This window comes from Taudactylus pleione, unplaced genomic scaffold, assembly GCF_031769625.1.
Source record: "Taudactylus pleione unplaced genomic scaffold, aTauple2 ptg000169l, whole genome shotgun sequence".
Classification (NCBI taxonomy): Eukaryota; Metazoa; Chordata; class Amphibia; order Anura; family Myobatrachidae; genus Taudactylus; species Taudactylus pleione.
The window spans coordinates 936,351-951,518 of record NW_028284571.1 but is presented as its reverse complement, the minus strand read 5'-3'; the positions used below and the strand labels follow the sequence as shown (position 1 = coordinate 951,518).

Here is a 15,168-nt window from a genome sequence, read left to right as displayed (position 1 = left end):
TACCAATAGTAGAAAACAGTTTACAAGTCTTGTGAACATTTTTTCGGCATGATCCTGCTGTTGCCATGCAGTGGAAGCAGCCAATTTGAATTCTGAACCAATACTTCCTAGATCAATGTTTCTCAAATCCAGGACAAACTAGCAGTGCATGTTTTCCAAATCTCTCTGCTGGGGCACAGGAGTATTCATTACTTACTGATACATTTTAAAAGATCCACAGTAATTTTGTGAGTGAGAAGACCTGAAAAACATGCACTGTTATTGTGTACCTTGGACTGGATTGAAGAAGCACTGTCATAGATAATTGGTAGTCTTAATTCTCAGGAATATTAGTTCAACTCCCAAATGCCTTGCCGCCATAGAGAGCAGTCAAAAAGTACACCTAAATTAGTTTATTAGCAACCTATTCAAGTGGAAAGAAAAACACTTGGGCATAATGTATTAACGCAAAATCCTTTATACATATTCATGAGTGGAAGATGGGACAAGGCCTACTAAATACAGAACATCATAATGCATGACTGCACATAAAGGTTATCAACCATGTGTAATAATAGAAGTAACATATAAGTATATTGTAAGCAAAGGAGAACCCCTTGCCAAGTGATAACAAGACAAGGTCAGGGGTTCAAGGCAATAGAAAAATGTAGAAGACTGACACTACTGTAAGCAATGATGGTCCATACTTGCTTGCTGTACTTTAGAGCAATGACCAGAACTTATATTGTACAATAAACAAGGTTTACAAACCTGCAGTAATTGCATAGCAATCTCATAGGTGTCCCTGGCCGAGTCAGCCGCTTTAAACAGAATCAGATTAAGGAGGGTAACTGTGTCACACTGGTAATCCCTGCAGAGATTACAGACAGCACTAAATCACATCATCACAAGAGACATATTTTATGCTTTAACAAATGCAGCAAACCACAGATATACTGTGAGTGGAATCAGCAATACCTGTTCTGGAAAACACTGGCTATGGCCTTAAAGCAGCCAGATGCTACCCTTTTGGAACCAGTGTAGCAGCGATCCACTGCCCAGTACATGAGGTTGCTCTGGTCTGGGTTGAGCTCCAGCAAAAGCATGACAGCTTCACATCCAAGTTGATGAACCTTATGAAGAGAAATTGGTTAATACATTCTCAATTAAATCACAGATCTGATTAACAGCGCACCTATGAGCGAGACCTCACATGTGTAATTACTATAAACATACCCCTAAATAAATTCATTAATAAAAAGAACTTCACCTTATGACAAAATGAAAAGATGTGTTATGTGCCAAACTGTGTAACCTAACACCAAAAAGGAAATAAATGGGAAATTACGATAGAAGCTAATTTTTTTAAAAAGACACTACCATTCTCTAGCTAGAAAAACTTAACTCGATGCAATGTCATTTAGGTGTTGAGTAACTGTAGGTTTCATCTTTACGGGGTAGTAAAAGCCTTCATGACCTCAAAAAACCATAATAATTTTACATTTCATCCCATTTATGGAATTGCGGGAACGCAAATTTCACACTATATGAACCAGTTATGCATCTGGAAGCATCGGTTTAATAGCATATTGCCAGATGTGTAGAACAATGCATCTACTAGGCACATACTTTCCAATGATCGGGCTGATCAGCCAATAATGCCCGATAATTATATAGTGTGTATGCTGGAGCATTGGAATGTCTGAAGCGCATAAACGTCTTCAAATGCTCCTGCACATACAAACTAACTACTTAACAGAATGAATTCATTGATATTTATTTTAATAAACGGTCAGGTCTGTCCTATTGGCCTACAGTATGTGTGACATCATTAATCTAAGATGAAGATCAGTCCTATCAGAAGCACAACAATGAGAACATTAAAATACCTCAATACCTTTTTGTCTTGGGAATCCAGAATGTTATCCAGCCATTTATACAAATATCCATCTGATGAAAGTCCAACATTGTCTGCAACTGGGCCACAGCACAATACCGCAGACATAGCCTGAAAGAGGAACACAGGACAGTGAACATGGGAGATCTGTACAGGCGTTACAGCAAATACGCCCTGGCCCACCCCCTATACCACTCACTGACTTATAAATATGAAATACTGATTAATGATTGTGTTCAAATCAATTGTTATTTATATGCAACACTCATAGGCCAATCAATGGGCGAAATGAAAACCTAAAAGTAAACGATTTCATAAAGCTTTATCACCAACGTAATGTTGGAAGAAGGGAGTTAAAGAAACCTTTAAAGGACTGCATATTTAAATAAATAGCATATACAAATGATTTCTAATCAAAACTTTTATTTAACTGGATAATATTTGTTCCAAAATTGATCAGAAATTGTCATGTTTTTACACCTGGAGACCTGATACATAATTGTCTGAGTGTATGCTGTATTAGCAATGTTCTACATGGTGCTTTACATTATTTATTTTTAAATGAGTGGATTTTAAATATAATTTCCAAATTATTTATAAAGAAAAAAAGTGTAAAGTATTTTGCTATAATTGTTTATTTAGATGTGTAATAAGTACACATCTTTTAGGATTGTTTTAATATTAGTACCCAAAATGTTTTTGTACTGAAGATACGGTACATCTCGGCATAGCACCACTATAATGATCAATGAATGCTGCCTCTTTCCATCATTAGAAAGTACTGAACACAAAGTGCTTCTAGGCAATGCAGTCACTAATGTAATAAGTAGACTGCCATGTACAACAGAGGAAATATAGTCGTTTAGATTTACAAGTGAATAGAATAGTGAGTCCTTGAGAAACCAAGATCTGCAGCACAGGTTTAATCCGGGGATCTATTACGGCTATTATTGGCATTCACCTAGAACAGTGTTGGCTAACCTTGACACTCCAGCTGTTGTGGAACTATATATCCCAGCATGCCCTGCCACAGTTTTAGCATGCCCTAATAGCAAAACTGTAGCAGTGCATGCTGGGTTATGTAGTTCCATAACAGCTGGAGTGTCAAGGTTAGCCAACACTGACCTAGAAACTGATTCCCCTTCACAAATCCTCTATTTAAACCACAAACTGCTAGAAAGCTTTTGATACTGGTCAACAACAGCACAGGGGATACGAGACAGAATCTATGAAATAACAAATACTGAACTAGAGGTGAACCATTTTGAAAGACTGGAGCGCAAATATCGCAATTTAGTGGTAGCCAGATTAATTGAATGTCTAATGGTGCATACACACTGTCAGATTTTTCTTCAGATCTGAAAGATAACGATTTTAAAAATCGTTCATATCTGAAGGAAAATCTGACATATCTGACATGTTTAAACATAAATGACCAGGGAAGGGGGGGAATAGGGGGATATAGTTTGAGCACAGGATATAATATATTGGATATAATTAGTCAAAAGAATAATGAAAATCCACAATTATAAATATCAAACCCTAGTATAGGTGTCAAGCAAAAATATTGTAAAGTGTGGAGGTGCTCCCCATGAGAGTATAGATAAACGTAGTATGGGGGAGAAGAAGAAAACTCTCTTGTTGGGGGCACTCGAATGTAAAGGTTATAATAAGAATAATATATAAAAGATAACTTTTATTAGATATATTTTAAAATACCAAAAACAAGTCTGAGCCTGTTACTTATTGGCATTACTGTTGGAATAACAGCTATAAATTATCACAAGCAGAACACGAACATACATAGAACATAAGACAACATATAATACAATACTTATCACAATTATGTGAAGCTAAGTGAAATATTACAAATAGGTCTATAATTCTCTGTCTCATACAATATTGAGACCTATATAAAACATATACTAGTTCAATGACCTCATAATGTCGTCATAGCACAATGGCTAATCAGAATTACGGCAGAAGCATACAAGGAAATCTTCTAGAAAAGAATGTGATAATAACCATACAATATTCAATATAGGTTACGTGAGATATCACAGCACAATAACACTGAACAGTAATCAGAGAAATACAATGATAAGGGGGTCAGATGAAATAATAGCTGACCCTGCAAATATCAAAATGAATATAAGTAAATCACAGGTTGTAATGAGAGGCAGATCACACGTAGGTCGCCTGTGATGCCACCCAGGTACTTGTAGACAGTAAGGTTATAGGAAAAAGTAAAGCTACTCCTTTATGTGGAGTTTACAAAATAGCAGCTGCTGCATGCCATTGTATAACCATTGAATGGCATGTGAGCGTACTATAAAGGTACTCCCAGGGTAGGGAATAAGTACAATGAGTATCTGCTGTTGGACTGCGTTAAAAAGAAGGTCCTGGTGTAAACATTGCTGGAACCTCTAATAGGCGCACCCCAATGAGAGTACTCATAGAGACAATAGTTATCGTAATGAAATAACACAGCATAGGTTTGCGATCTGTGCTGCTGCCAGTCATATACCAAAGGTAGTGGTGAGTGGTGGGAAACCCAGATCGCATATGCAGTGATAGGAAGAAAGAGTATGAGTGTAGCTGCACTATGGCTAGTACAGGACAAGTGGAGCTCTGTTGCCCTAAAGGTATTGCAGGGTCACAAACTTGTCTCTGTTAAATAAAGCCACTCAGTGCGCTAAAGAAAGTGTAGTATGAAAAGTACCTGAGCGCTCACCTCCAGGGAGCCGGTGTGTAGTATAGAAAATCTGCCACTAGAAGAGCCTGTCAGTATGCTGCCATGACGAATCCCGCCTGTACACAGCCGGATTCGCGGGTCTGAGACGCGCGTTTCACTGTCGCTTCCTCAGTCAGATGCATGTGGACTGTGATACACAGGTGATCTTTAACCTGCGTTGTGACCAATGGGAGAGCAGGTGCTGTGTGTTGCAGATGCAATACCCTTGTCAATAGGTCCAAGTGTTAACTCCCTCTATTGGTCCACAGCAACAGGAGGGAATGAGTCATAGGAGGGGGGAGTGTTTGGGTTAGATGAAGCTCATAACGATCAGGCTAACAGGCTTGTTACTCTGACATGTTTGTTAGATGAACGATGCGCGTTCCTGCTTGTCAGATAATGATATCTGACATCTGATGTGTTTGCAGTCAGATTTGGACGATTCCATTCATTTTAATGCAGTCAAAAATCGTTCATAGTTCAAATCGTTCATCTGACCGTGTGTATGCACCTTAAATCTGGGTACACACGGAAAGATTTTCTGTCCAACCATCCAACTAGTTGATTGGTTGGAATGAAAATCTGGTAAGGTATGAAAGCAAATGACAATCAGCAATTTGCTCCCAAACGCTGGAAAATGGACAAAAACTGTTGTTTGAACAAATTATTTAGATCAAACATTTAACAAACTTGTCTGAACGACCATTTTCATCTGTTTTCTGGCATTTAAGAGAAAATTCCTGATCATCAGTTACTCCCATACGTTACCAGATTTTCATTCCAACCAATCAATCAACTAGTTGGATGGTTGGACAGAAAATCTTTACGTGTGTATGCAGCCTTATGGTGCATACACACGATCAGATTTTTTCTTCAGATATGGACGATAACGATTTAAAAATCGTTCAGTCGTTCATATCTGAAGGAAAATCGTTCATATCTGACATGCCTGAACGATGGACGATCAACGATGCGCGTTCCCGTTTGTCAGATAACGATATCTGACATCTGATGGGTTTGCAGTCAGACTTGGACGATTCCATTCATTTTAATGCAGTCAAAAATCGTTCAATCGTTCAAATCGTTCAAAACTTTGGTCAAATCGTTCAAATCGTTCAGATCGTTTAATCGTTCAATCGTTCATCTGACAAATCTGACAAGTCTGACAAATCTGACCGTGTGTACGCTCCATTTCTCTGATTGACCGAACGTGCATTTCTATAAAACTGGAGCTTCATACTATAATACAATATGTCCAGCCCAAATTGCACAGTACAGGCCCATACCGCATCTGTAGGAGAACATTCACCAGGGATAAGAAAGAAATAATCTCGGACAATCCTCACAGAGAAATACACAGGAGTTACATGAGACATGACCACTATAAATAGAAAACAAAATACCTTTAATGCACAGTACTGATGTCTGTTTATCTGCATATTGCGATCGCTGTATCTGTCCAAAGGCGTGAACATAATGCTGAATGGGCCAGCCCAGTGACTGAATAACATGAAGAGGCTATGACGCAGGCTCTGCTGAGGAAAAATACTTCTTCTCTGGTGCACTGCAATCAAACAGACCGTATTATATCACCTAGCACAGAAAATGGCTGCCAGCTGCAGCGCCACAACAGCAGGAGGCCAGCTACATCACTAAGCACTCGCTTGTATCTGTGCTACAGTACCTTCCTGCACAATAAATGTTTTGCGGTCATGTAAAATGAAACATTTTTTGTGATGGATGAATATTTTTGTTTCAATGACAATAATAAAAAATAAATTGCATGGAAATAACATGAGATTCAGTGAATAAGATCTGAAAAAGATTTACATCTGAGATGTAGCCCACAAATACACAATTACGCCATGCTGAGACAGTACCTGGGACATTTTGAATGATATTCGCCACTAAGGCACTAAAATGGCATCGGATATCTTTCAGTGTGTCGGAGTCCTTCTCGTTCTCGGCCTCTAGTAACTGCCTGGTAAAATCCACATATTCCAGCAGAGTATTGTTCAGGGAATGTGTTTCATTATCGAGGCCGCCACTTGCACTTGGGAATAAAGCAGAAGGACAGGAATACGCCGGAGGAAATATAGCATTTATAAATATATATATATATATATATATTTTTTTATATAATCCACATATATTCTCTCCTCCAAGGAATGTATTCTTTCTTTGAGCACATAAAATCACCTCAGAGTCTAAAAATGTCATTACTAGTTTCTTGAAGGGATTTAGAATGCGCCTTGGGCCTTATTCAGAGATGGACGGATTTGCAGAGCCACACGCAAACTGCTGTGCAAATCCGTTCATCTCTGATGCAAATGCAGGAGGAGATGTCAGAACCCTCATTGCTTCATTTGTGATCTCAGCACTGAGACCGACGTCGCCTGGGATCACCATCGCAACCGATGGTTGGTCTTTCGGTCAAGCAATGGGAACTGAAGTCATTAATGTGACTGTTGTGTTGATTTACTTTACTTTTTGTACCTTTATGGATCTTTTAAATTAATTACTTTATTATTTTATCCTCTATTATCTTTCCCTGTTTTCCTTTCAACTTTTCTTTTCTCCCAGTCACAACTGTTACTGCGTTTCATTTTCTTGCTAAACTGTATAGTATCTATAGCCACAGCGTACCGTGAATGAACAATGTAATATTGTTTTATTTTGACTTTTATACTGTATTTTTGCTGCATAATAAACAGACTTTCTAAGAAAAAATGTATATGGTGCAAATTGAACAAATGAACAATTAACTCTTGAACACAAGAAAGATGAAGATAAATATTCAATTATGAATTACTCTTCATATATATTAACTTAAGCTGGGTACACAAGGGACGATCAGTTTAGTGAACGATATCGCTGAACGATCTTCCTTGAAATTCCTGATGTGCTGGATGAACGATATTGTTCACCCACACACCAACGATTTCACCAACGATGAACGACCAACGCTCATTCTCCCATATAGAAAATTATTGATATCGTCCTAGATTGGCCTGCATGCATGATGGACGATATCGTTATCGTCCAGCGAGAGTGCGCATCGTTGGTCATTCGATGCATACAAACGGAACGATATCTTTATCGTTCATATCGTAACGATATATCGTTCGGTGTGTATGCACCTTTAGACGAACTGTTTGTCTATTTTATTTACTTGCTTTCACTAAAGTCTTATGAGACTTGATCATCCATTGAGAAGGCGGCTCAATGATCTATATTACTAAAGTCAGTTTATGTGCAATTTACCGCATGATAGAGGCCAGGCTTAAGTTATCTGTAGTGACCCACCATTACTCTATGTAGCATTATCAACTAGAGGAAACAATGCAGTATTCCACAACTGTACTGGATAATGCTCTATTTAGGTAGTACTTACCTGTGACTAATGACACCAGCATCTGCCAGCAGTTCAAATATACGGACCAGCTGTACTCGTAAAATATCTCGACGCCTGCGCCGCTTCATATTCTGGATGGGAAAGAAGACAGTGTAACCCATTTATATGTAATGCATGCGTTCACCCACATCTGGTACATCTCAAACTGTATGAATTTACTTTTCCATCTTTTGTTTAAGGTGGTACAGTTTGTTTGCATTTATGTTATTCACTAAAGATGGATATCTCAAGCACTTAATATACTATTTTGAGCGAATACTAGCTGGGGATGTAAGAATAATGTGTAAGAAAGCAGAGGGCTTTGATAAGCACTTAAAGTTCAACAAACATTAACCTTGCAGCAGCTTTTTTGATTGCAGAACAGGGAAGAAACTTCCCAAACATAGGGAGAACATATAAACTCCAAAGAGATATACTCTGAACCAGATCACAACTAAGTTTTGGTAACAAAAAAAAGGACAATTATATAGGATTAAAATATTTATATATATACCGTCAGTAAATATAAAAAAATGAACTGAATATCTGCACTAATAAAAATAGATTTCCAAGAGAATTGATATGTGCCAATCACCACTAAAACAAGAATTATAATATATAAAAAAATGTTTTTACTATAATAAGTTCAATATGACCGGACAATTTATAAACAACAAGAATGTTCACATATAATTATATTTGTAGCAAATATATTACTAATTAATATGTAAATACTAATAATGAAAAGATCGCTGGAGGAAGTGGATCCAAAAAAATAAAAAAGGGAACATATGTGTTAATCCGTACTGTCCGCATCCGTGATAGGTGATCTTCAGTCTCACCAGGAGTAATAAGCTGTTATAATGTTACAGTTTGCATGTAGCCACGTTCCTAGCAGACATGTCACATAAATTAATTTACAGATCACTTCGTTCGCATCCAAACAGATGAAGAAGCTGTACAAGCGGCGGAGGAGGCTCCAGAGAGACGGGATGTCAGCGGCTCCTTAATAGTCAGGTGTTGTTGGTATCGATCTCGCCGCGTCTCAATTCTGCCTCTACTCGGGCTGCCGCTAGTATCCAGGGGGATACTAGCAGGTCTCGCGTTCCGATATACGGATGTTTATACCAATGTAAGATGCAGATGGATAGTTCAATGGGTCCAAAAGAAAGTCCACTGATGCAGCCAGTTGGGCACGTTCGCATGATTAGTCAGTTGGAGTCACACCATTCAGTCATATTAGTAGACATAATCTCATTGTGCTTACATATTGCTTGGCACACTGAATGACATCCCTTAAAGAGTTATTATGATGGTTTTTCAATATGATGTCTTGTAGATACACATTTAAGGGACTGGTTGGGATCCATGGTGTAGGGGCAACTCCATGGACTGGGACGTACGAGGTTACGAGTTCTAGGTCTAACGAGAATCAAATATACCCGCATATCTCTCTCTATATATTTTTTATATCTCTATAGATATTTGTGTCTTTATGTTTATGCATATACACGGATGGTTGATTTTTTCAGTAAATATTGGTATTAGAACATTCTATCTATGCATGAGCCTGTATACATATATTTATATAAGTGTGGTGAGTATAATAGAATATTTACAGCTTAATCTCACCAACTATTCATTCATTGATTTTTTTTTTGTATTGTCTATAGTTTAGTTACATTATTAGGACCCATGTACCTATTCATTTATTTATAATTCTCTAAGATTGAGATATACAATATTAGATTTGTGGGTTTAGGTAATGTGATACATTAAATATGAGACCTATGCCCTGTCTAGAATTAACATACAGAGTTTACTTTATGGTTGATAGGCTCAGCAATTTACATTACTTCTGGAGATAGCTCAAAAATAATAGTGTAGCGGTAGGGCAACGGTTTGTGATACACAAGGTTATGGGTTCGAGACACACTGAGCCCCAAATAAAGATTTTTGTATATTTATATATTTTATGTTAATAGATTAATGGTATTTGTTTTGTTTATATAAACTTTATTAAGGTTTTAAACGATTCAAGTATATTAAAGATAAGAGATGATTCAATATTCACTATTTATTTCTATAATATGTATTCTGTGGTCCGTGTAGATATTTGTATACACACACATTTTTGAGGACTTTATAGGAATGGGGTATTTGCTGGGGGAGGTGGATGGGAGGTGGATCCTGCTGAGGTGTTTACAATCTATTTGATTGACACACCAATGAAATTGAATGGCTTACATTTAAAAAGAGGTCAATGTGGAGTATGTTATTCACTCTTTGATAAAGCCCCAGATTTGTGGAGCGAAACGCGTCAGTGGACTTTCTTTTGGACCCATTGAACTATCCATCTGCATCGGTCTAAACATCCGTATATCGGAACGCGAGACCTGCTAGTATCCCCCTGGATACTAGCGGCAGCCGGAGTAGAGGCAGGATTGAGATGCGGCCAGATCGATACCAACAACACCTGACTATTAAGGAGCCGCTAACATCCCGTCTCTCCGGAGCCTCCTCCGCCGCTTGTACAGCTTCTTCATGTGTTTGGATGCGAACTAAGTGATCTGTAAGTTCATTTATGTGACATGTCTGCTAGGAACGTGGCTACATGCAAACTGTAACATTATAACAGCTTATTACTCCTGGTGAGACTGAAGATCACCTATCACGGATGCGGACAGTATGGATTAACACATATGTTCCCTTTTTTATTTTTTTGGATCCACCTCCTCCAGCGATCTTTTCATTATTAGTATTTTCATATTTATTAGTAATATATTTGCTACAAATAGCTTTTGAATTTATTGCAAATAATTATATGTGAACATGCTTGTTGTTTATAAATTGACCGGTCATATTGAATTTATTATAGTAAAAACATTTTTTATATATTATAATTCTTGTTTTAGTGGTGATTTGCACATATCAATTATCTTGGAAACATATTAGCGCAGATATTCAGTTCATTTTTTACATTTTTTGGTACATCTGGTTGCCAGGTGTATTTTTTGTGCTACCACAGGCACATTAATTTATCTGCTGCTCCAATTAGAAGGACATCTTGATGGATTTTGTTATAACAAGCTCTCACGAGCAGGGACCTCTTCCTTCATGTGCTTCTCTTTACATTTTCTTCTACTCTCTACTCCCCATTAGGGCACCTAACACGGGACCGCCAATTCCCGGCAGCTTATTGTGAGTGCTTTAATCACTATTTCAGCAATGTATATAAGTTGTGTCCTTGTCCTGTACTGTAATGCACTGTATGTTACTTGTTTCTTGTTCACCTATTAGTTCTATGTACTATGTAAGGCGCTGTGGAACACTTGTGGCGCCATATAAATAAAGGATAATAATAATAATAACATCGATTAATATCAATTATTTGTAGAATTTCAATATATCTAATTAGCGCTGAGTTTTTGATTTTTAGTATATTGTGTTTACACTGTCAGTAAATAAAATTACTATTCTAACCAACTAACATTTATTAATATACAATATGAATCAACATATACCTATTATGAAAGTTATGTCTATATGGAGAACAAATTTGTTAAAAGAAAATTATAAAGAAAGAAACTGTTAGAATAACTAATCTTAAACTCCATAATGAACGCATGAAATACAGTATTAATAAATGTTGGAGAAGGTTATGGAATATCCATAATTGCATCATGTATTTGCTAGTAGATTTATAGGGAACAGGAAAAAATCCTGACTATAGGAGATGTGCTGGTTCACACTAATGTAGGATTTTGAAATTATTAACTATCCTAGCATGTACCAAATAAATTCCCTGGTGTGTCTTGCTCTAATTACAGTTCCATAATTAAGTTAGAATCTCTCTCTCTCCCTAATAGTGGTACCACTTTCAAGGTTCAATATCTCTGTACAAGTGAGAGCAAGGATGTAATTGTCTTATAAATACAGTGTAATGTTTAGCATGTGTGCGTTATACAGGTTGAGTCTCCCATATCCAAAATGCTTGGGACCAGGGGTATTTTGGATAACGGAATATTCCGTATTTTGGAATAATTGCATATCATAATGAAATATCTTGGGAATAGGACCCAAATATACACACAGAATGCATTTATGTATTATATACACCTTATACACACAGCCTGCAGATAATTTTATGCAATATTTTCAACAATTTTGTGGCTCAAACAAAGTTTGTGTACAGAAATGAAATTAATTTATGTTTCATATACACCTTATACACACAGCCTGAAGGTAATTTTATACAATATTTTTAATAATTTGTGCCTTAGACAAAATTTGTGTACTTTGAACCATCAAAAATCAAAGGTTTCATTATCTCAGTCATGCCAAAAATATTCCGTATTTCGGAATATTCTGTATTTCGGAGTATTTGGATATGGGAGACTCAACCTGTATAAATAAATACTTGTCTTTGTGACATGTTGGGCAGACAAGTTGAATGATGAAAACGCTGTTTAAATTTACAAGTAAAATTAGGAATTGCAAACCTGAATTAACTGAAACCGCAAGCAAACAGGTGTCGTTTTTGGTTAAGGCACACCAGAAATGTTAAGGTTTTCAACAAAGTGTCGGCCACTCGACTGAAGTAGGTAATAACCCAAATAGTTTACCCAAGCCAGACCAGTTTTATGCCGGGCTGATCAAACTCTATTAATCTGTCTTTTTACTTAATTGCCGAGACCCCAGTCCCCGTGAGAATTGATTGCGTTTTTTTTTTTATATGGCCATTGCCTGTGACTCTGTAGAATAGGTATTTTCTCTGAGGTTATAAAGAGATTTAGCAGTGGTACTTGACATGGCTGCAACTCTACCCAATCCATCAAGACAAGACCTTTGTGTGTTTGATCACGGTGCATCCTGAAATACGTGGCCTTGTGGTTGGGGAGGGTACTGATAGGATCACTGCTATATGCTGGTGACATGCTTCAGCAAATAGCCAGTCACAGATTCATCTTAAAACTAAACTGCATATGTGGAAAAAATGTGACCATGATTGGCAGGGTGAACCTACTTAACATGGTCTTCAGCCTGAATTACTGTATCTTCCATCATATTTGCCTGTCCAAATTTCTGGGTGTATCTGGTGGTCTAGGCCTTCTTGGGGAACTTTGTACAGTTTCTTACTGGATATTGCCACTTTCCCTTGCAGACAGTATGGGGCACCATGATTTTCAGGTGGATACCTCCACTTCTCAGTCAAGGATTTTTAAAGCAATATTTAAATCCACAGGTGGCATAAGGGTAAACCCTGATTCACCTATTTGGGGTAAATGTAACCTTGGATAAGTGTTTATACCTTGGATAGACATTAGTATACACATGGAATCACCTCCATCAGTCATTTGAACAGTTGAGGGAGAAGTTCACATACTGTATGTAGTGCTGCTATATTAGACTTGTCTAGCTGAAGGGGATACTCTATATCAGGCTGCTTTTGTGCTGCCTTTGTTGTGATAAACCAGTTAGAGAGATGTATTGCCCTGTCAGAGAGCCACTGTCCCTGCAGCACCTCAGTGTACAGCCACAATTGCAAGCAAATTACTGAATCAGAAGAGCCCAGTCTCATAGGGGTGATAAATAACCTGATGTCTGTCCACCCTGCTATAGTACAAATTTTCGAAATTGCTCTTTCTAAAAGTCATCCTGCACTTAGAGGTACACTAAAAGCTGTTTCTATTGACTTACACATGTTACGTATATGTTAGCACATTCTATCCCCTTTATTGAGAATAAGGCATTTTGAGGTTGCCTTAAAGACTACAGGGTTAGTGTGTATCTTAAGAAATCGTGCTTTTTATTTGTCCAGTTACACACTTTGGGGGAGATTTATTACACCTTCTGAAGACGACAAATGAAGGTATTGCCGATAACAATCAGACTGTAGCTATCATTTATCTAGTATATGCAATATAAATAATAGCCAGGATCCGATTGGCTGGTATGGGTAACACCTTCACTTCTCCTATTTAGTAGGTTTCGAAAATAGCCACTTTTTGTCATTAGTATTTATAATGCTTGTTCCATTTTCAGTATTTTACATTGGGAAATGGATGTTACTGTGTATAAAAGACTACAGTTTTATTGTACTTAATGTTCAGTATTCAGTTTGTAAACGGAGCTGCAAGCTGAGCATGTAAGACAATACAACAATGACATGTATTATAATTACCTCTGGCCTTCTATCAAGTGCTTCCTTAATTATGGGGTGCAACTCCTCTATTAATTCCCTGGATGCAAATAACAGATAACAGAATTAGACACCTGTAGTTAGAACAGCTGCTCAGACAAACATAATTACCGAATGTACAAAATACACCAGCATGGATTATAATTATACAATGTGAAAGGACTCCCATGTAGCATGGCTGTTTGGCAATCTGCACCTCAGTCATACAGTAAATAAACGATGTTTTACACTGTGACTTAAGCTGGGTACACACTGACAGATATATTGGCCAATCAATTGATCGGCCAATATATCGGGTACCCATCGGCCAGTGTGTACCAGCGATATGTCGTTCACAGACATATCGCGTCGGCTCTGCTGCACAGCCGATGGCAGTTATATCTGTCCATCGGGCAGTGATTACGACACATACAGCAGAGGCCGCGGGGAGGGGGCGAGACACGCCAGCGGGATTCACGGCCAGAGACAGATGATAGCTGTTCAGTGTGTATGAGCGACCATGATCTGCAGATATATATGTTCAGTGTGTACCCAGCTTAACATTAATGAAGAAAATTAACAAAAAAAATAAATTCTGCTACACTGCACAGATATGCCGGTTGCATGCAATATCATAAAAGTAATGATTACATTATACCACATATAATAGAAATTCTATAAACAAAAAGCTGTTTGGGAATATATTTATTCACAAGTTATTTATAATGTCACAAGTTATTCAGGGAAACCCCCAATTTACCTAAAAGCTCCGGGATTGGTCCTGCCAAGACCCAGAACAAGAGACTCTGTGATTTCCATGCTCTCAGAACGCATCATCGGTACTATGTGCTTAAACAGGGATGAGGGGGACGGATTGCCAATAATCTGGAAAATAAAACCAGCTTTACAGATCACTTTATCCTGAAAGCACACTAAGGCTCTGCTACAGTTTTGTGTATTTCTATTAAAAATAAATCCCAAAT

The 15,168-nt window shown here is 37.6% G+C and overlaps 1 protein-coding gene across 8 annotated transcripts in view; it reads right to left on the bottom strand.

Annotated features, from left to right (window-relative positions):
- Positions 1 to 15,168, bottom strand: part of FRYL (FRY like transcription coactivator) — a 310,032-nt gene that overhangs the window by 60,845 nt on the left and 234,019 nt on the right. For all 8 annotated transcript variants that reach the window (XM_088475243.1, XM_088475244.1, XM_088475241.1 and 5 more), the window contains 8 exons: positions 14,946 to 15,070; positions 14,189 to 14,246; positions 8,005 to 8,096; positions 6,491 to 6,663; positions 6,014 to 6,174; positions 1,877 to 1,987; positions 958 to 1,112; positions 751 to 850 (listed from right to left, as the gene is read on the bottom strand). In XM_088475243.1, coding sequence (XP_088331369.1) covers positions 751 to 850; positions 958 to 1,112; positions 1,877 to 1,987; positions 6,014 to 6,174; positions 6,491 to 6,663; positions 8,005 to 8,096; positions 14,189 to 14,246; positions 14,946 to 15,070 — 975 coding nt within the window. The remainder of the gene's footprint in view (positions 1 to 750; positions 851 to 957; positions 1,113 to 1,876; positions 1,988 to 6,013; positions 6,175 to 6,490; positions 6,664 to 8,004; positions 8,097 to 14,188; positions 14,247 to 14,945; positions 15,071 to 15,168) is intronic.